Source organism: Numenius arquata, chromosome 2, assembly GCF_964106895.1.
Source record: "Numenius arquata chromosome 2, bNumArq3.hap1.1, whole genome shotgun sequence".
NCBI classification, from domain to species: Eukaryota; Metazoa; Chordata; class Aves; order Charadriiformes; family Scolopacidae; genus Numenius; species Numenius arquata.
This window is the reverse complement of record NC_133577.1, coordinates 13,343,105-13,362,681: the sequence shown is the minus strand read 5'-3', so window position 1 is coordinate 13,362,681 and position 19,577 is coordinate 13,343,105. Positions and strand designations below refer to the sequence as shown.

General features: G+C 40.5%; 1 protein-coding gene across 3 annotated transcripts in view; it reads left to right on the top strand.

Moving 5' to 3' along the window:
- The window catches only part of LOC141476810 (SAM and SH3 domain-containing protein 1-like), a 560,858-nt gene extending 541,602 nt beyond the window's left edge, over positions 1 to 19,256 (top strand). For 2 of the 3 annotated variants that reach the window (XM_074165606.1, XM_074165609.1), the window contains 7 exons: positions 772 to 941; positions 1,835 to 2,044; positions 2,754 to 2,904; positions 5,422 to 5,535; positions 12,746 to 13,884; positions 14,468 to 14,599; positions 15,428 to 19,245. In XM_074165606.1, the coding sequence (XP_074021707.1) occupies positions 772 to 941; positions 1,835 to 2,044; positions 2,754 to 2,904; positions 5,422 to 5,535; positions 12,746 to 13,884; positions 14,468 to 14,599; positions 15,428 to 15,688 (2,177 nt within the window). In that variant the 3' untranslated portion in view covers positions 15,689 to 19,245. Of the gene's footprint in view, positions 1 to 771; positions 942 to 1,834; positions 2,045 to 2,753; positions 2,905 to 5,421; positions 5,536 to 12,745; positions 13,885 to 14,467; positions 14,600 to 15,427 lie in introns of all 3 variants that reach the window. The other variant, XM_074165618.1, reaches the window with a different exon arrangement.
- Positions 19,257 to 19,577: the final 321 nt, after the last annotated feature.

Genomic DNA, 19,577 nt, shown 5'->3' with positions numbered 1-19,577 from the left:
AGTAATAAACAGGGTCATCTTTACACTAGATTTCTCCTGACCACTCCTGATGGACTTCCTACTCCCCATCCCTCCTCCACACATCCCCCACCCCTCCCCACCCCGCTTCGAAAGACCTTGAGGTTCTCTCATTAACTAGTTAGAGGGGTGTTACTTAAAACCTCTCTGGTTAAGATTGTCTCTGCACAAAACAGAGCTTAAGGGGAATACAGATGGTTTGAACTTGTTTTACTATGAATTACTGACCAAGAGAAACCAAGAACACATTAGGGACAAAAAAATAAAGAGAAAGCTCTATTTCTAAAAGAAATGAAAGTGTGTTCTGAAAATCATCCACTTTTTTGGGGTTTTTTTTTTTTTTTTTTTTGTAATATCAATACAAAGTGTTGCCATAAAACCAAATTTCTGGACATGAGGGGCATTCTGGAACCCTCATGCAGGATTCAGAGCTTATCTTCCTTACACCACTATACTTTTTTTGTGGGCAAAACTTCCCAGAAAGATGACATCTTCTGTGATGTACCATAGATGAGACGCTAGTCAAACAGCTTCTCAGTTGAATATTGAGGAGCTGAATTTAGGAAAACAGGAGTGCAAAGTAGATTAACTTTCCCATCACACATGTACATAAGAAATAGCAGCATTTAAGGACTTCTAACTTTGATTATCATGGTTTGTAGAAAGACCCATTTTCTGTCTTGCCTCTGTTTGTTTCTGAACCCTCTTCACAAAGAGATTCTTTTCTGTGCACTGACACTGTCTCTTACACAGGTGGTCAGACGGTGAGCACAACAGATTCCTCAACTAGCAACAGGGAGAGCGTGAAATCAGAAGATGGTGATGATGAAGAGCCTCCTTACAGAGGACCTTTTTGTGGAAGAGCCAGGGTTCACACTGATTTTACTCCAAGTCCTTATGATACAGACTCTCTGAAGCTCAAGGTATCAGCTATATCTGTTTTTAATGGGTCAAATACTTATTTTGGAAAAATTATTGATTAAGAGCTCTTTGCAAGCACTATACATTTCTTAGTCTTTTGATGAGTTTACATGTGTTTTTAAGCCCTTTAAGCTATCTTATTCCGATACACTCAAGATTTGCTTGAATTATAGCAAAATGTTATAGAATGTAAGTAAGTATTAGCATTTCTCCACATCCAGGGAAAGACATTTCTGTATTTAGTTTCTGGAAAAATAAAAATATCCTACAAATTCATTTCCATTTTGCAAGAATTTGTTTGAAAGATTGGGAAAATACTTTTTCTGCCACAATGAATTAATCCATCGATGGAAAACTTTTGAATATCCTTGGAAGAAATATGAATACGCCTACACATAGTGTCTCTTAAAGGCATTTCAATTAATAGAACTTGTTTTGAATTAATATTGAAATACTTCGCAGACTATGAGTTGTAACCCCCCTTTAATGTTTTCTGGATATCAGCTTTTAGTATTTTCAGTTGTGCCATATTCAATTCAAACTATCTTACTCCTTACATTCATTAGTTAAAATTCTGAGGGCAGCTAATTCCTATTAAAGCAGATGTACATAAGATAATCTCTATAAGGATAGAAAAACAGTTGTGCATTATTTCTTTGTTACGGTCAGGAGCACATTAGGAAAATCAGCAGTGTTATACGGTTCCTTCTGCATATGCCTCATTTCCTCAGGAGATTTGATGTGAGATTGTGCCCGTGTACACTGAGCACGTTCTTATTTGCAGCAATTTCAGATAGTTGCACAGCTTAGAGACATTTGTACACAACTGCAGTATTTGCTTGAATGTCCATCAGTAAGCACGCCTACATGCCTTTCTTGCTGCTTCGGTCTGCAGAAAGGTGACATCATTGATATTATCAGCAAACCCCCTATGGGCACTTGGATGGGCCTGTTGAACAACAAAGTTGGAACTTTCAAATTTATCTATGTGGACGTGTTAAATGAAGAGGAAGAGAAGCCGAAGCGGCCCACCAGGAGACGCCGGAAAAGCAGACCACCCCAGCCCAAGTCAGTTGAGGATCTCTTGGATCGCATCAACTTAAAGGTCCAAATTCTCTCTTTCTGTTTACCCTTCAGTTTTGCTTGTGGGAAGGGGGCCACACCTTTAGAGTTGTTAGTTTTGAAAGCTGCACACCAGATTCATAATCCTAAGGATCGTGACACCACTTAGCAGAATCGGGTCTTGGCTGCAGAGTGAAGATGGCTGAGGCCAGGCAGAACTGACTGCCAGGCTTGATGAAGTGCTGCAGGCTGCAAGCCATATGCACTCGGGAGGTTGTACTTCGTTGCATAGTATGGCTACTAGCTAACACACTTCAAAAGCAAGCAAAAAGCGTAAAATAACAAGTTACCCAGTCTTTAAAGAGGAAATTCTTCACCTCATTTCTGTTCAGAAGAGCCTAGGGATAAAGAGGTGCAGCTGTCGTGTACCCTTTGTACCTCTCCCTTCATACAGAGCTGTGCCATATTGTGTGTCGGGGTAGCATGCTACCCAGGAAGTTTAATACAGTGCATTCCAAATGCAAAAATATGTGCAGCATTCTAGTTCTGGCACAGCAACTTCCCTGTACTCTGAGCAATATTTATACAAGCTATGATCCTATAATTTTGCTGTTATACGGTGGTTTGCATTTGCTAAACTACTGCTTTTTTTTGCTGGTTGTTAAAATCTCTTTTAGTATCTTTATTGACAAAATAAGTTGAATAAATGTGATGTCTTACAGCTTTTTTTTTTTTTTTTTCCTTTTATGCAGGAGCACATGCCCACTTTTCTGTTCAATGGTTATGAAGATTTGGATACCTTTAAGCTTTTAGAAGAGGAAGATTTGGATGAACTGAACATCAGAGATCCTGAACACAGAGCTGTTCTCCTCACAGCAGTGGAACTTCTACAGGAGTATGATAGTACGTGGGATGTTTGAGGTTTTTAGTTTTACTAGAGCTCTGCCAAGAACCTTGTGAATCCCTTAAAGTAGAAAACTGGTTCCAGGATTTTGATCTTTTTTTCCCCTAATCTAGTTATTTCCAGGGTAATCCTGTGTAACAACATGTAGATTTTTGAGTAGTGACTTAAGACTTGTATTTGTTCTGCCAGAATTCTTTTGTTCATGTAAGCCCAGCTACCCAACTTATTCAAGTGGTGTCAAGCGTACAACACCATACCCTTTAGAATACTGACTTCAGGAATAAATCCTGAGGTAACCTACTCAAAATAAGAAGTTGAGGTGTGGAGAATAGGAAAGAAGAAACTTGGGAGACTAGAGGGAAGAGATTAAGGTCATCAAGGGTAAAAAAAAGATCAAAGCCCTGAGGACTGTGGGGAAGGATTATGAGAATTAAGTATGCATATAATTCTTGGCCTGTGAATTGCAGTGTTGTACAGGTAGCTTCAGGTTTGACACATGACAACACAGAAATTTTCAAAGGGAGAAAATATATCAGTCAAATGCAAAGAGTGAAAGACCCAGCTATCGAAGGTGCAGCAGTGCAATTCTGCCCATTGTACAGATTGTCTCGGGCAAGTGGTTGCAAAGATGAGGGAAAGCAGAGTAAGCCAGGGCAGTCAGATTTGATGGTGGCTTTGCTGCGTGGGAGGAAGCAAGACTGATGTCTGATTAAGGTTAGTATCCCACCAAGCAGAATCAATGGAATGGATTGTGTGAGGGCTTTCTCAGCAGCTTCTGTGCAAATTCCTATGTTTTAGCTTAAACTGCCATAGCAGCAATTTAAACAGCTGCTTATTAATTAGGCAATGCTTAATTCTGTTATAGAGAGATGTGTGGTTAGTATCTCTAGACAGTGCAGTGTGGCCTGAGCTTTCACTGACACATAGCTTTCTTGTCCATTTCATTTCCCAGAGGCATCCACATTTCTCCGTCCTCCTCTACCCCTCAATAAAACTGCAGTTGCAGAAATAGATTCTTTTCACTTATATCAGAGTAGCTTTCTGTCACCTAATGTAAGCTTCTCTTCATTATTTGCAGACTTATTTAGAATGCTCACTTCCCTGAAGTAATAATTTTTTTTTAGGGCCTTTCAATTTTGGTTTGAAAACTTGAAGAACTATGTGATGTGGTGGTTGAAAAGTATAAATTCCAGCTTCAAATCAGGGAGATGAGAAGTCCAGACCAGACAGCTGGAACCTGGCAGGGGCAATAGCACTTAGTTCCACCCCATAATTACCTTCCATGTGCTGAGAATAGGAATTGGAATAGCCATTTTTGACATTTTATTGCAGGGAAAAAAAAACACAACATGAACTGTATCCTTGCATCATGAAGCTGGTTTTCTATATCTTCAGCTTCAGATTTAGTTTCTTTACAAAACATGATTTCTGACCAAACATTCTGGGTAAATTCCTGGAATCCAGCCTATGCAGTCTGCATGGACCACACTTGAGTGCTGGCTTTTTGCACAGACCAAGGAAGGAAGGAATTTTTACCACTAATCTCTCCCTTGTCCCTTCGTTAGGGGACAGCATCTAACTTTGCCAGACCCACTCCTGATCCTTCCTCTTGGTCCTTTCTGTAAAGTAGGTCAGGATTAGGATTTTTTTTTTTTTTTACTTGATTTGGTTCTTTTCAGTGCCTTTTGCTTTTGTTTTGGTTGTTGAGGTTTTTTTAAGTCTTAGAAAGAACTTTGACACCATCATTTTAAACAGATTTCCATGATTGTGAGTTGCAGGACTTGGCTGCAAGGCAGCTGAGGTGCACAGGCGGTCCATTCTGCTTTCATTACGTACCACGCTGCTCCCTCATATTCGTGCTGAGGCTGTTGCTTAATCCTTTACCAAATGGGATGAACGTTTCCAATATTTGTGATGGCTGTTCCTAATGCTCCTTCTTTTCTAAAAGAGTGATCTGATACAATTAATGCAACAGTGAAGATCAGAGAATCATAGAATTGTTTAGGTTGGCAAAGACCTTTAAGATCATCAAGTCCAACCGTTAACCTAGCACTGCCAAGTCCACCACTAAACCACGTCTTTAAGCACCACATCTACATGTCTTTTAAATACCTCCAGGGATGGTGACTCAACCACTTCCCTGGGCAGCCTGTTCCAATGCTTGACAGCCCTTTCATTGAGGAAATTTGTCCTAATACCCAATCTAAACCTCCCCTGGCTCATTTTGAGGCCATTTCCTCTTGTTCTATCACTTGTTACCTGGGAGAGGAGACCAATCCCCACCTCTCTACAGCCTCCTTTCAGGTAGTTGTAGAGAGTGATAAGGTCTCCCCTCAGCCTCCTTTTCTGCAGGGTAAACAACCCCAGTTCCCTCAGCCATTTGTCATAAGACTTGTGCTCTAGACCCTTCGCCAGCTTCGTTGCCCTTCTTTGGACACACAAGATAATGATGTTGGAAATGGAATCAGCCGTATTTTCTGTTTGCCTGTTTTTCACTGTATTCTCACATCCTCTAGGTAACAGCGACCAGTCAGGATCTCAGGAGAAACTTCTCATTGAAGGCCAAGGCCTAACTGGATGCTCTCCTCGGGATTCTGGCTGCTATGAAAGCAGTGAAAACCTGGACAATGGTAATGGTGACAGCAATGAGCCTTATAATCCCTGCATCCTTTTTTCAGTACATAACTTCACATACTTTCTGCTCCTGTTCCTGACTAACACAAGCTACTTCATACTTGACTTTCTCCTTTGCTCTGACTGCCTCTTTCCCTCTTGGCTTGAGCCATTGGTTTTCATTGCTACTGTTTCCAATTTATTTATTTGCACGGATAGAAAACAGATCACAATTCACAAATTATCTTTCTTTTGTGATCCTGAGGCAACAGACACTCTTGCTGCCATTCCCTGCCTTCTCCACACCCTATCATAAATCAATGCAACTGTGCCTTATGAGGCTCACACTGGTTATGCTCCAGCAACCCATATCTAAGGGACCACTGGCAATGGAGAAGTCACTGAACTCCGCTGAGATGAGGAGGATTTCTACTAAACCCATACAAAAACTGTTAAGAAAAAATGTTCTCTGTTGTGGGCCATATTTTTGTGTTTGGTTAAGTTGTATGTTGCATTCTCCTCTGATCAGAAGCCAACCGCAGAGATTTAGGACTTTTTAGTGTATGAACACTAGCAAGTTAAATTAATTGAGAAGTTGGCAAGGAAATAAGCTATTAAAAAAACACTTATGATACTAATTCTCATTACCTTATCTTGCATCGGTGAAAGGTGATACACTGAAAAATTACCAGGACAGATGATAATAGAGGTTCCTCTCTCTGTTCTGAAGAAATCAGGTGATTGTGCTGACTGAGCATCCTTTACTTGAGGCATGGTGTAAACTTGTCATTAGGGATGAAATATTAAAATAGATGAAATTGATTTGAGTTTGGCATTATCACTCCAAGCATTTGAGTCATGGCATGGCCTCAGAGTTTCATTGCTAACATCCAGCATAAACAGGAAACCGAGAACAGAATAAATATAGATACTGTACACCCCTTGTAGAGGCTGTTTTTCCAATTTAAAAAAATGAGCTAGATTTGTCTCTCAGTATGCGCATTTTCTGTTGGTCTGCCACTCAGAAATAGCCATTTATTGAAGAAAATTGCAATTTGCTTTGAAGCTGAATGTCTGAAATCGGCAATATACTGAATTTCTGAAAGCAGAGAGAATTTTTTCTTGAAGATGAATCCCCACACAGTACGCATGCTGGAATATAATCATAGCTAAATATATGGCACATGTGACAATTTTCTTTCCTTTTTATATTTAAGTGCCATCATAATGATAGCTGTAGCACTGAGGCTAAATTGCTGCCTGTACGTTTTCCTTATTTTAACAATATAATAAAATCTTTAGAAAGCAATTGTCATTGCCTGTCTGCTTAGATACTTACTATTACATTTAAACTAATATTTCTATCTGAGTTTTGCAGAATGTGAAATACCACTGATGATTTTTATATTGCTTTTCATGTATGGCTTGCTGCATTTCTGCGTTTTTGCTCACAAATGCATTTAGTGCTAGTTTTGAAAACCATTATGAAAAGAACATTTGGTATGGGATTCATTGAGAGATTTTGTCAAGGCTGGTTAATCTGAAACATGCTCCACCTTCTTTGCAAAGCTCATGGACCATAGTTGTTCATATGCATATTGTTTTCAAAATACCTTGGATTCTCAGCTGTTAAAATAAGGATAATCATTTGTCTAGTATAAACATCGTAAGGTGCAGATCAGCCGTAATAAACTGGACTTCAAAAAGGGGAAATGCATTCTGGGAAGAAATTGGTCTTCAGATTTTCTGGGTAATGGTCACAGGTAATATTTTGATGACTAGTATAGTATCCTGGTTTGGGCTGATATTGGACCTTTTGGCATCAGTTCAAGATTGCAGAGCTGCTCTTACATTTTGTCTGGAAAATGGTTTGCTATGCACTATGGCAGTGGTATAGATGTATCTTTTATAGGTACTTCTCAGGGTCCCACTGCAGAAATATTTGGGTATTCTCATAGGTATCTACAATGTACTTACAGCAGCATTATGTTTTTATTCTAATTTATATAGAGCAAGGAACATACAGTTTGTGACCTATTCAGTGCTAGACAGGAGGAATGTAAGGGCAGAAAGCGACCATCCATGATCAGACCACTATTCCATATAGTCCAGTCCTTGGTTTGAAACAAAGCAGAGCGAGAAAGCTCTCCTTTACACTTCTGCCAAGGGTGCAGTTATTGGATTTGCTTTGTGTGCAAGTGTCGTCTGTCTGAGACACATTTGGAAACCATATCGGAAATGTAGGTCTCACAGGACTGGCCAAAAGCAGATAGCTAGAGAACAGTATAGCAACAGAGCAAGCAAAGTTGATGCTTCCCAGGGTACTCTTGGGGAATAAATCATTTAAGGACTTCAAAAATTGGGTACTGTTTCCTGGCATTCATCCATTTTCCTGAAACTGTTTCTCTTCATGAACATCCCCAGCCTTCCTTAGAACCTCCATATGTAGCAGTGTCTGTGTTATAAACCTCTGTTATAGTCCTTCCCAAGTCATCTCTTTTCTAGTCTGAGAAGGCTTGTTAATTATTCCTTATAGGTCATTCATGTCCCTGATCATGCCTGCCGCCTTTGAACCTTTTATTGTTGTGCTGTAAGGAGCTTTTTTAAGGAGAGAGGGGATGTGAAGAGATCAGAATTGCATATGCACTGTGCAGAGCTGAAGAAGTAGACAAACCATGGCTTTATCAGGTGGGATAAGGGTGTTCTCTGACTTGTTCAGAAACTGAAGCCCAGACTTCCATACTGCCAAGCAGGCCTCCTAAGCACTTAAGTGGTCAGTTCTAATTAGTCAGAAAAGGAAGCAACAGTACAGGTGGCCACATTGCCTAATGTCATGTGCATTTCTACTAGTTCATAATCAGTCAAAAAAGCAATGAGGCTAGGATTGTCTACTGCACCATCATCTTTGTGGTGGCAACAGGGCTATTTGAAATGCACACAAAATACAGCCACAGAAAGCAATGCCAAAATGAAGTTAATAAAATCTGGGGTCTGGATAGGCCTCTGAATGCATTCTGTGTCTGGTTTTGAGTATGATCTTCCATACAGGAAAAAAAAGTACTAAGAGAAACACTGAAAATGTGTTGCTGTAGCTCTGGAAATATTCCCCAAGATAATCTCCTTTCTTCTCAGGCAGATGATGACAGGGAATTGAAAAGTTCCTACTCTGTATTCTAGTAACGAGAAGTATTGTGAGAGGTGGACAGTGCTTTTTCTAGCAAAAACTGCACCATAACATTAAACAAGAGTTAAAGCATGCCTGTAGCTTGAACTGAACCTGGAAATAATATGAACTTTCCATTTCTTTTGTGTAAGGACCAGCTTTGTTATCTTGGTTATCACCCAGATACCTGTGTCCTTCTGCGCACATTTAAATCAGAGATGCTGCTGTGGTTGACAGCACTATGAAGGGCATTAGGCTGCTAAACTGTACCAGGGAATCATAAGAATGAGTTATCAAAAATGCTAACATAAAAAATGCCTTTTAAACCTTATTAGGTATGCACTTCAACCCTTATAGGTTTTTTTGGGGTTTTGTTTGTTTGGGGTTTTTTTTCTGAGATAGGGAGGGAATGTTACATTTGTGGACATTGTTTATATAGCTCTCCACTTTATGAAAACAACTTAAAAACATATTTAAAAGTCTGTTTTCAGGAAATATTACCTTTCTTTCTTGATGTCTAAGAATCATAATGAAGTTACACCTGGCAGTCAGGAGGAGGGAAGGAATAGGAATAGCTAGAAAAAGAGAAAGCATAGTGCCCTCCTGATTTTGCTCTTGACAAATCTATGTAAGAGAAATTACATTCTGAACCCATGTCCTTTGTACAAAACAACAACATTGAACCCAACACTTTTTTCAAACCATTTTGAAGCAGAGAGCTTAAAGATTGCATGTTCGGTTATATATTTTATAGACAAAATGTTTTGAACTTCCTTCAAGTCTCTCCAAATTTGTATTTCTATGCAAAAAAAGGCTGGAATGAACTCAAGATTTGATGTTACTTTCCCAAAATATTTCTTTTCTCATTTTTCTTGCTTTTTTCTTCTTCCTTTTCCTATTCCCACTTTCTTCTTTTTTTTTTTCCATTCCCAGGCTACTGGCTTTACACAGACATATCCCATTTCTAAAGAATGAAATGTTGTCTACTAGATGATACCCTTATGGCTTCAGTAGGAGCTTATACTGCACAGTAGTAGCATTTCTCACGGATTTTCTTTCAGTGTTGAGGTTCCTGAGTGTGCTTTCCTAAAACCAGTATAACCCCTGATCAATATTTCAGATTGAAAGGAAGGTACATGGATTTTGTTGGGTGAGCTGCGACAGCAAGCCCCAGACCATGTTGTGAATTACTGCCCAAGTCAGATGTGTACTAGCAAATATGAATAATGAAAAGAGAACACTCCTTTCCATACTCATTACATATTGACAGTAATGCCTGAAGGCACTAAAAAATGGATGTAGCATTTCTTACGCATGTCTTTTTAATGTGGTTGTAAGTTATTTTCAGAAGCCGGGGGCTTAGCTCCATGGAAAGGTGCAGGCAGAGAAGTCTCTCTGCTACTTCTCCGAGCTACCTGAACTCAAGGTAGTAGCAACGGAGCCAACTTAATCTCTGATGTGTCTTTATTAGCATTTTGAAGAAATGGTAATACTTAGTTTGAGTTGACCTGTGAACCGTACAGCTTCTGAGAAAGCAGTTCCTGTATGCTTGCATTCATCCCTGTAGGCACACCTTGGTTTTAGATAGAGTAACCTTGCTGGCATACCACTAAACGCAACCAACTTTTTTTGAGAAGAATGTTTTCCTTATTTCTCTTTAAATGTAACCTCCATTTTCTTTGCTACTTTTCTGGATACTTTCTTTTTTAAACTTTTTGAGCAGACACCAAGTTAAGCGGGAGTGTTGATCTGCATGAGGACAGGGAGGCTCTACAGAGAGACCTAGAGAGGTTGGATCGATGGGCCAACATTAATGGTATGAACTTCAACAAAACAAGTGCCAGGTCCTGCACTTGGGCCACAACAAGCCCGTGCATCGGTGCAGGCTTGGGAAAGCGTGGCTGGAGCTGCGTGGCAGAAAAGGACTTGGGGGTTCTAATTGACAAGCGGCTGAATATGAGCCAGCAGTGTGCCCAGGTGGCCAAGAAAGCCAATGGCATCCTGGCTTGTATTAGAAATAGTGTGACCAGCAGAAGTAGGGAGGTGATTGTCCCCCTGTACTCAGCACTGGTGAGGCCAGTATTGTGTCCAGTTTTGTGCACCTCAATGCAAGAGAGATACCGAGGTGCTGGAGCTGGTACAGAGGAGGGCAACGAAGCTGGTGAAGGGCCTGGAAGACAAATCATATGAAGAGCGGTTGAAGGAGCTGGGACTGTTTAGTATGAGGAAGAGGAGGCTGAGGGGAGACCTCATCACTCTCTACAACTACTTGAAAGGACACTGTAGAGAGGTTGGTGCTGGTCTCTTCTCACAGGTAATTAATGACAGAACGAGAGGGAATGGCTTCAAGCTCCAGCAGGGTAGGTTTAGACTGAACATTAGGAAAGAATTTTTCACAGAAAGAGTGGTCGGGCATTGGAATAGGCTGCCCGGGGAGGTGGTTGAGTCACCATCCTTGGATGAGTTTAAGAGTCACTTAGATGTGGTGTTGGGGGATATGGTGTAGGGAAGAACTTCGTAGAGTAGGGTAGATGGTTGGACTCGATGATCCCAAGGGTCTTTTCCAACCTAGATGATTCTATGATTCTAAAACAAGCTATTTCTCTTTTAGGCTAACCAGGTTCTTTCATATTCAAAGCGAGCAGTGTATATTATTCAAAAGCCAAGCATTGAGCTGCTTTCAGGATAAAGCTTTGAAGGCAAAGCTGTATGACAAGAAAGCATCTGTTGCTTAAAAGTACACCAGATTAATTTAGTTCCAGTGAAGTTAGGAAAACAACTCAGATCTCGAAAAGTAACTGGTCCTTTAATTGGCAGCTATTGATTGCCTACTATTACAGACTTTTGATACCATTTAGGCAAACCTGTTGGTTTGGGGGTTTTGGCTTTTTTTTTTTTTCCACTGGAAAAATAAATTTCAGGCTTTATCTATCTATCCTGATTTTAGAAAACTTACCATACATGGGGGGAAGTATCCCTGTTACCCTGTTCATGATGTGCTGTCATTCTGAGAGGTCATCTGCTTTGAGACAGATTTACTTCTGTCTTGTTAAAAAGAAAATTAGAAGAAATATTTATGCAGTATTTCAGAAATTACCATGTATTTAATATTAATGAATAATCTAATGAGCTCAGTCCTTTTGATCAGAATTTTTCTGTCAAGCAGATTTGATGGACTTCACTGTTTAAAATCAGTAGCGCGTATCTCATAAAAATATAAAATAAAGCTTACAAAGAGCATGCGGTTCATATTGATTCATGTAATCTTAAATGGTTATAATAAAACACCACATGTCGAAGACGTTCCATTTCAATAAAACACTATGACATGAGAATAACACTAAGATTAGTCACACTTCAAACTCCCTTTTGAAACACTTCTCCATCTCATACTATAAGACCTTTTTCTGTAAAACTCTGCTGTCCCTAAAAGTAACTTTACAAAGGGACTGGTGCAAAACTGACTTTCTGATACTTTTTTGCTCTCTGGTTTTGTCATTGCAAATAGTTTGTTGCTCATTTAAAAGATGAAATAATGCTATTAGCACACTTTGTAATTAAAATGAATAAACAGGATCTTCTTTGTAAAAAAAAAAAAAATCTTTCCTGAGAAATCTAGTAAACTTCATTAGAAGGTATACATAATTATTGATATCCTAAATAAGTTAGAAAAGTAGAAAAAAAAAAAGGTGGGACTTTTAAGTTAGTTCTCTGTGGGGTCGAACAAGTTCATATAATGGATATAGTGTCTCAGTTTTAATTGTAGGATATTTCTACACTGAAAAAGGCTTACATGAGCTAAACCTCAGATCTCTGCAAATTGGGGAGTAGGAAGGATATTAATATTTTAAATGTATTTTCCTTTCATGGTCACACCAGTTCTTCACTAATAAAGCTGAAGCTCACACATTCGTATGCTTAAAATGGCACTGAGTTCTTGTACGTTTAGAGGTAACAGAGAGTAAATCCTTTTGTTTCAAAGACATTTAGGAGTGATCAGTTATTTACACTGCAGATTTTTTATTTTTTTTTTCAATGGTGTATTGTGATTTATTTGCTTTTAGGTAAAACTCGAAGGACCTGTCTTCTGCCCTCAAAATCAGCAAGTGAGCATAGCTTTAAGGACTTCAGCAGAAACCAGCTATCAAATTATCCTACACTTCCACTGACCAAGTCGATAGAAACTATACAGCAAGGGGAAAAAGAAAGCCGGTTGAGTTGTGCACATCATGCTCTGAAGAGCTCTGTTAAACCTCCAGCTGCTACAGGCCTGAAGAAGAACCGTAGAAGTCTACCAGTTGCCGTCTGTCGGAGCTATGAAACTCTGGATGGCCCCCAGGGTGTAGATACGTGGCCAAGATCTCACTCTCTGGATGATCTCCAGGGAGAATCCAATACTAACCTACAGGACACTAGCAAGGAAGTAGGTTCTTTTCCTCAGGATTCACTGGATACAGCAAAAAAGGCGGCTGGCTCTGCCCTGCTGCCTCGGTCTCATGGAGGCAGCTGTATGGCAGATGACTTGATGGCTAAGCAGGGTAAAGGAGCTGCTAGTTCTCAGAAGGGAAGAGCTAAGGAATTGGACTGCTCTGTAATGGAGAATGCAGGTGGAAAGCCTGCTCCGTTCCCCCTGAAAAACTGTGAAGCTCAGCCTGCCTTAGTGATGCATCTTGCAACAAGGACGCCTCTGGAAATACAAAGTAAAGGCTTTCATGACCTTGCACGGGCTGATTATGCTCCAGTCCTCAAGGGAGGTCTAGAAGCTGAGCAAAAAGGCACAAATGAGGCAAGAATGCAACCAAAAAATCCTTCTCAGCCGCCACCTGTCCCTGCCAAAAAATGCCGAGAACGCCTTTCTAATGGATTATATCATCCTCCCATGTCTGCAAGTGGGAACCACTCAAGTGTAGAAGCACCATGTTTGCCAGTAAAAAAGACCAGCTCATCCACTCCCATTGATTGTCACGGAGTATCTGTCCATAGGACATCTTCTGAACAGGAGCCCAGTACCCCTCCTAGCCCCCTGCCACCCTGGCTGTCGGAGCTGCCAGAGACTGCTAGCGTTCAGCAGCATGTGGTAAAGCTAGGTCCTGCCTCAGCGAGGAAAGTCTCATGTAGCAGGGGGATGGATCTGGAAATGGTAATAGAAAACAAGTTGCAGTCTGAAGACATTGATCTTACTGAAGAACCATACTCTGACAAGGTAAGTGGAGGACACTGCTTCAACATTTTTATTCTAGTCTTTCCAATGATAGTCTTTCATTTATCATATCTGTTGTATTTTTGTGAGTAACCAGCCTAGATAAACCATAAATCATTGGGGCATTAGGCATTCTGTAACTATGTTTGTCTTTACTATCAGGCCTTATGCCTAAAGTAGCTCTTAGGTTGTGAGGGGACTGAGAAATCCCAGACTTATTCTGAACCTTCATCTTTTCAGGTCGCTAGTACCTTGGTGGCACTGGGCATGGAAATGTCTCTTTCTCTGCTAGTGTGGGGAAGTAGAGCTGAAAAAGGAAGTCGTGAATAGATTTTATGCTTCCAAGAAAATTTGAATTGATAATAATAGTCACTAGGACAACTTTTTGGGAAGGAAGGAGTCCTAAGGTCCAGTCCTTCCTTTAGGGATTGCTTTTTCAGTTTTCCTTGAGAATTCAGTGGAATCTCAAGAAAAGCTCTTTCTTGCTCTCACCCAGCCCTCCTCTTTATGTTGGCATTGATTGGGCTGTATTGATACACTTCTTTCATCTATCCTTTCTCCTTTGTGTCTGGCTGGGAACATTCAGCATGGTCGCTGTGGCATTCCTGAGGCTTTGGTACAGAGGTACTCTGAAGACTTAGACCAGCCTGAAAAGGATGTTGCCACAAACATGGACCAAATCCGGGTAAAGCAGCTGAGGAAGCAGCATCGCATGGCGGTGAGTATTTCCATAAACAAAATTTTCTTATTTTTGAGCAGACTTTTTAAAAGGACTGGGTACTGCCAAAGGGAGATACCTGCAAAGTCCTGGTACAAGAGTGCTCCCTGTGTTCACCCAGCAGGTACAACGTAGGTAAGGGTGCTTCAGGGGCAAGAGGTATCTCCCTCTGTCCCAAAGGAAGACAGTTAGTAGTTGAGAGGAGAGCAGATGGCCCTCTCTCTTGACTGAGAAATAATCTTGAAAGTCTAAGCAGACTGCAGGCAGGGGTAACAGAGACTTGCTTACTAAAGGTAGCATGTGTTAAATGCTTCTGTATTGAAATCTGAAAGGTTTTAGACTCCTTTTTCATTTCTTAAACTATTCTATTGTTCAGTCCCCAGCAACAGGAGGAGGGGAAAACTGTCAAAAGCTTTCATGGCTTTTTAAATGAGAACTTGGTCTGTCTGAGGAGGCAGTAGACAAAATTGGTATTCTCTTGCTGTACTGAGAAGTTAAATGGATCACTGTGGAAAGCCTTGTAATGGGGTATTTTTTACTGATCTCACACTAATTTAGAACGACACATGATGGTCACCCAAGCAGCTGGATACTGCCCACTGCATCTGCATTGCCAAAATTGTTGCTGTTGATCCTGTGCCAAGAGATCTTTGCCTTTCAACCCACACCGTGCTCATAGTGACAAATGTGACATGAGAGAAGTTGCAACAGCTGCTATGAAATTCGACCAGTTTGGAAATAAAAACAAAAGATGACTTGCTTTAAAACAAGCAGTTATGTTTAACGTTAAGGGTCCTTTTCTTTCTTTTCTTTTGCATTACTGTACAGATTCCAAGTGGAGGGCTCACTGAGATTTGCCGAAAACCTGTATCCCCAGGACTTATCACGTCTGTATCTGACTGGCTGATTTCCATTGGTCTACCTATGTACTCCAGCCTGCTCACAGAAGCAGGATTCAGCACACTGAGCAAAGTGCCTTCTCTGTCACAAACTTGCCTTCAAGAAGCTGGCATCACAGAGGAAAGGCACATAAGCAAGCTCCTGGCAGCGGCAAGACTCTTCAAACCTCTTGATCCAGAGGCAATTTAACATGCTCCGTAGTGTGGCATTGCCTGGTCGAGAATCCACTGCTTCTTCCTGCACCAATATTGCTCTAATTACTTCACATAGCTAAAGGGATCAAGGAACTGGCTCCCAAGGACAGGCAGATATCTTCTTCAAAGAATATGAAATGTTTCTGTTGCTGTCTTTGGCAACTGAAGGAGAAGAGAAGCAACCACCAGGTAACATAGATGTGGTACTTCCCTCCCCCCTCACTCCACTGTATTCTTATTTTATAAAGTGCACAGGGTTGGCCTGAGAATCGGACAGCTTCACAGAATTAAGGGACCCATGCACATTTTCTTCAAATTTGTGAAAATACTAGTAATAGGCCCTGCTTCTGTGGAGAGCTCATTAGGTTGGGGGTCTTCTGTACATCTAGGTTCCAGGTACCTGGAGTCAGTCCTAAAGACCAGGTACAAGCCAAGGTGCAAATTCCAGTAGCAGCTGTTTGGCAAATGCCTTTTGTTTATTTTAGCAGTCTGGAGCTGAACACAAACCTCCCGGTCATCCTCGCTGCTGCTTGGTACAGGTCCCCATACACCACAAAGCCTTTAGCTAGGCCAAAGTTAATGGACTGGAATTAGGTTTCAGTATGGTCCATCTCTGTCACTCCAACGCAACTAACCCGCGGAGAGTCAGAAAGCTTCTTTTTATTTGTACAGAGCTGAGGTCATTTTTATAACTGCTTTCTAGCAATCAGCTTTTTATTTGCCTTAAAATAAGCTTTTAAGCAGTTACCTAGTGTTCACTTACCCGTATTCATGTTTCCCGAGCCTTGTTTCAAGCTGTCACCCTTCAGCTGCACTTAGGGTGATTTCCAGCTGAAGTAGCTTCTATAAAATGCCTCATCGTAACACCTTCTGTGTTGTAGAGATGCTTTTACAAATGCAGGGTTATGCTAGGTTTCGGTTGTCAGGCTAACTTCTTGTTCACTACAGTCTGCATTTACTGTTGTTACTAAACTGTTCCAAGATATACTGCCTTGTATATATGTAACTGCTTTTCATTTAATCATACTCTGTGTACTGTGTTATATTGTCAATCATTATGCTGCAGCTTTGACTTGGTATCCTGACCATATCGATTCCAAATGGTGGGTTTCTGCAAATGAAAATTCACTTGTGGGAGATAAAATGCATCGGAAAAGCAAATTGTGTCCCATAGACATCATCATCATCAGATCCACTAATTCCATTGCATGGGTGAAAAAAAAAATCCTATATAGTCTTATCAATTACACTGTGATTTTACCACAGTTGGTATCCCTCCTTCATGACTCTGTTACTGTTACCTCTCACTGGAAGAGAGCATTGTTCTGGCATATGTGGTGAACCATTTTTTCATGATGTAATGATATTTTTCTGCCTAAATCCATGTAAAACGTTCCATTCGCATATGTGGCTAATGACAGATTTTATTTTTCTATATGGGTACACATTTTATATACCAAATACAGATTATTCTGAATAGCACATAACTAGCTTTTTTTTTGGGATCTATATATGGTGTGTCCTTCAGCTTCTTGTAGCACAAATGCTCCGTGGAAGACAGAGCAAGCTTTCTCTGGCAGGTAAAGGGAGATAGTGTAGAAACCTGGGCACAGCCCAGGACGTGTGGCTGTTTCCAATATCAGTTCTGACATCACCTTACTGTATAAAACCAGACAAGGCACTTCGCTATTTGGTGCCTCAATTATCCCAGCCTCATATCGAGCTAATGACACTTTTCCTGATAAATTGCTCTCAGATTGATGAATGAAAAATTGTGGTTACTGCATGATTCTTTACTATATATAGTCCTTTGACGGTCATGTTTTAAGTCAAATGAGCTATGCATTTTCCTACAGATGATAATTAATTTGGCTCCTGGTAGAATTGATAGATGTTAGGTTCACTTCCCTCATTTCGTATTTCACCACTGTCTACTGCACACTGTCATGTGAAGGCAACTAAGTCACTGATGGAACTTGAAATTTTTCTCAAGCAAAGCTCCTCTGGATCTGTTTCTGTAGTGTTCTCCTTGGTGTGTGGATAATCAGCATGTTCTAATATGACAGCATCGGGAAACATACAGCATAGGTGTTTTGCGCAGCTGGTGAATATCTAAAAAGAGAAAAAAACCTCTAAGTGTCTTTGTAATAATGATGATTTGATGTTGTTCCTCTCTGAGGCTTACATCGCGGCTATCAGTAAGCAGGAGATGGAAAGAGTATCGAGACTTCCTGGGATTGCTGGCAGGGGCCAGAACTGAGTAGAAGTAAGTAGACAGCAGCTACGTTGGAGCGAGGAAGAAGTCCAAGCTGGCTATATGCAATAAAAAAAAGGAAACAAATTTCCTTGTGTTTCAGGGAAGGCAAGTCACATAATAAAGCTCTTCCGTGTTAACTTTCCCCTCCCTAACAGGAGAATTATGGGAATAAGCTGAACCTGTGTGCCAAAAACTCTTTGTAAATCCATAATTTTCAAATGCTTACGTAGCCCAGGGAAACCAAATCACACCCATCAGGACTAGAGTGAGCAGTTGGAGATTTGTGAGTTTTAATAGTTGCTTTGTTTTTCTTTTTAAGACTGTGCTCTGTGGTCTTACTTGAATTACAATTTTAGTTTATATTTTAATCTGAAAAAGCCTTAAGCTTCCCAGTGTTTGAGCTTCCCTGCTGTGGTTACAGTGACCTGTGGCGTTGCCCGAGCAGGTGAGGTGGTGCAGTATGAGAGCCATAACCTCTTACATTTTCTTGCAACCATTCAGTGCTCTAAGCAAAAGTTCGCTCGTTAACTCTTGGGAAGCACGAAAGAAACCTGCTGCTGGAATCCTAATCTGCTCTGCTCAGGCTAACGACGTTAAGTATCTATCCACTGTACCGTTGTAACTCAAACGGCTATTTAGCAATAGAAGCAGCAAGCCCATAACATTACTGAATGCCATCATAACCCTCAGCTTCGATCGATAACCCCCTGTTACTCCCCAGGCGGCAGTGACATCCCGAGTTCCCTCTGCTCCCTTAGGAGCCTGGCTTTGAATGCAGACGGGGAGCGTGGTCCGAAGCATTAAACATTGCATTATTCAAACAGGTCATCATCTCTAAGAGCAGCAATAGTGGTCGATTCACCAAGTCACAGCTGTGCAGTTGTACTGTATTATTTTTAGAATAAATAATACTTTTGGTCCAAGATACTTTTATCTTTAATTGACACCCTCTGGGGAATCAAAACTGTCAAGCAAGTTATGTAACAACTAACAAAGTTGCACTTTCTGTATATGAAATCAATATTTAAATAACTTATTTTTCTCCATTTGCTGTTCTTAAATGATGTAAGTAGCTGTAATATACCAGTACTCAATATGTCCTGCAGTTTGCTTCAACCCAAGAAAGCTGTGTATTGTAAAGAAAAAAAAAAGAAAAAACAAAATATGAATGTGTAAAGATTATTGTGCTGTTTCATTTAGCAAAAAAAATGGTTGACAAAAGGGTTTTCCTGTGTATCAAAACTTGTCTATAATTATATGTCATACTGTTCATAGATAAAAAGTAAATAAATTTCCTTGGTCTCTCTCTTTTTTTGGTTGTTTTTAATTTAGTTAACAGATCTTCTCTTTACTGGTCTGGTGGCAGTCCCCAGCTATTTAATTTCTTTGCTTGTATCCCTGGCCCTCTCCCTCCAGCTTACCCAGCCTGTAGTTCACCTTGTAAGCACTCTCCACACATACCTACAGCAGGAGAAAAAGGTTAAAAAATAAAAAGATTTAAAGCCCTGATAATGCAGGACTAGAAGCAGCCCTCAACATGTGATTGCGTGGGATATGAATCATCACTGTCCAAACTTTGTCTGTTACATCCCATGAATGTCCAGCTGCTGGGCTCAGGCAGATGCAC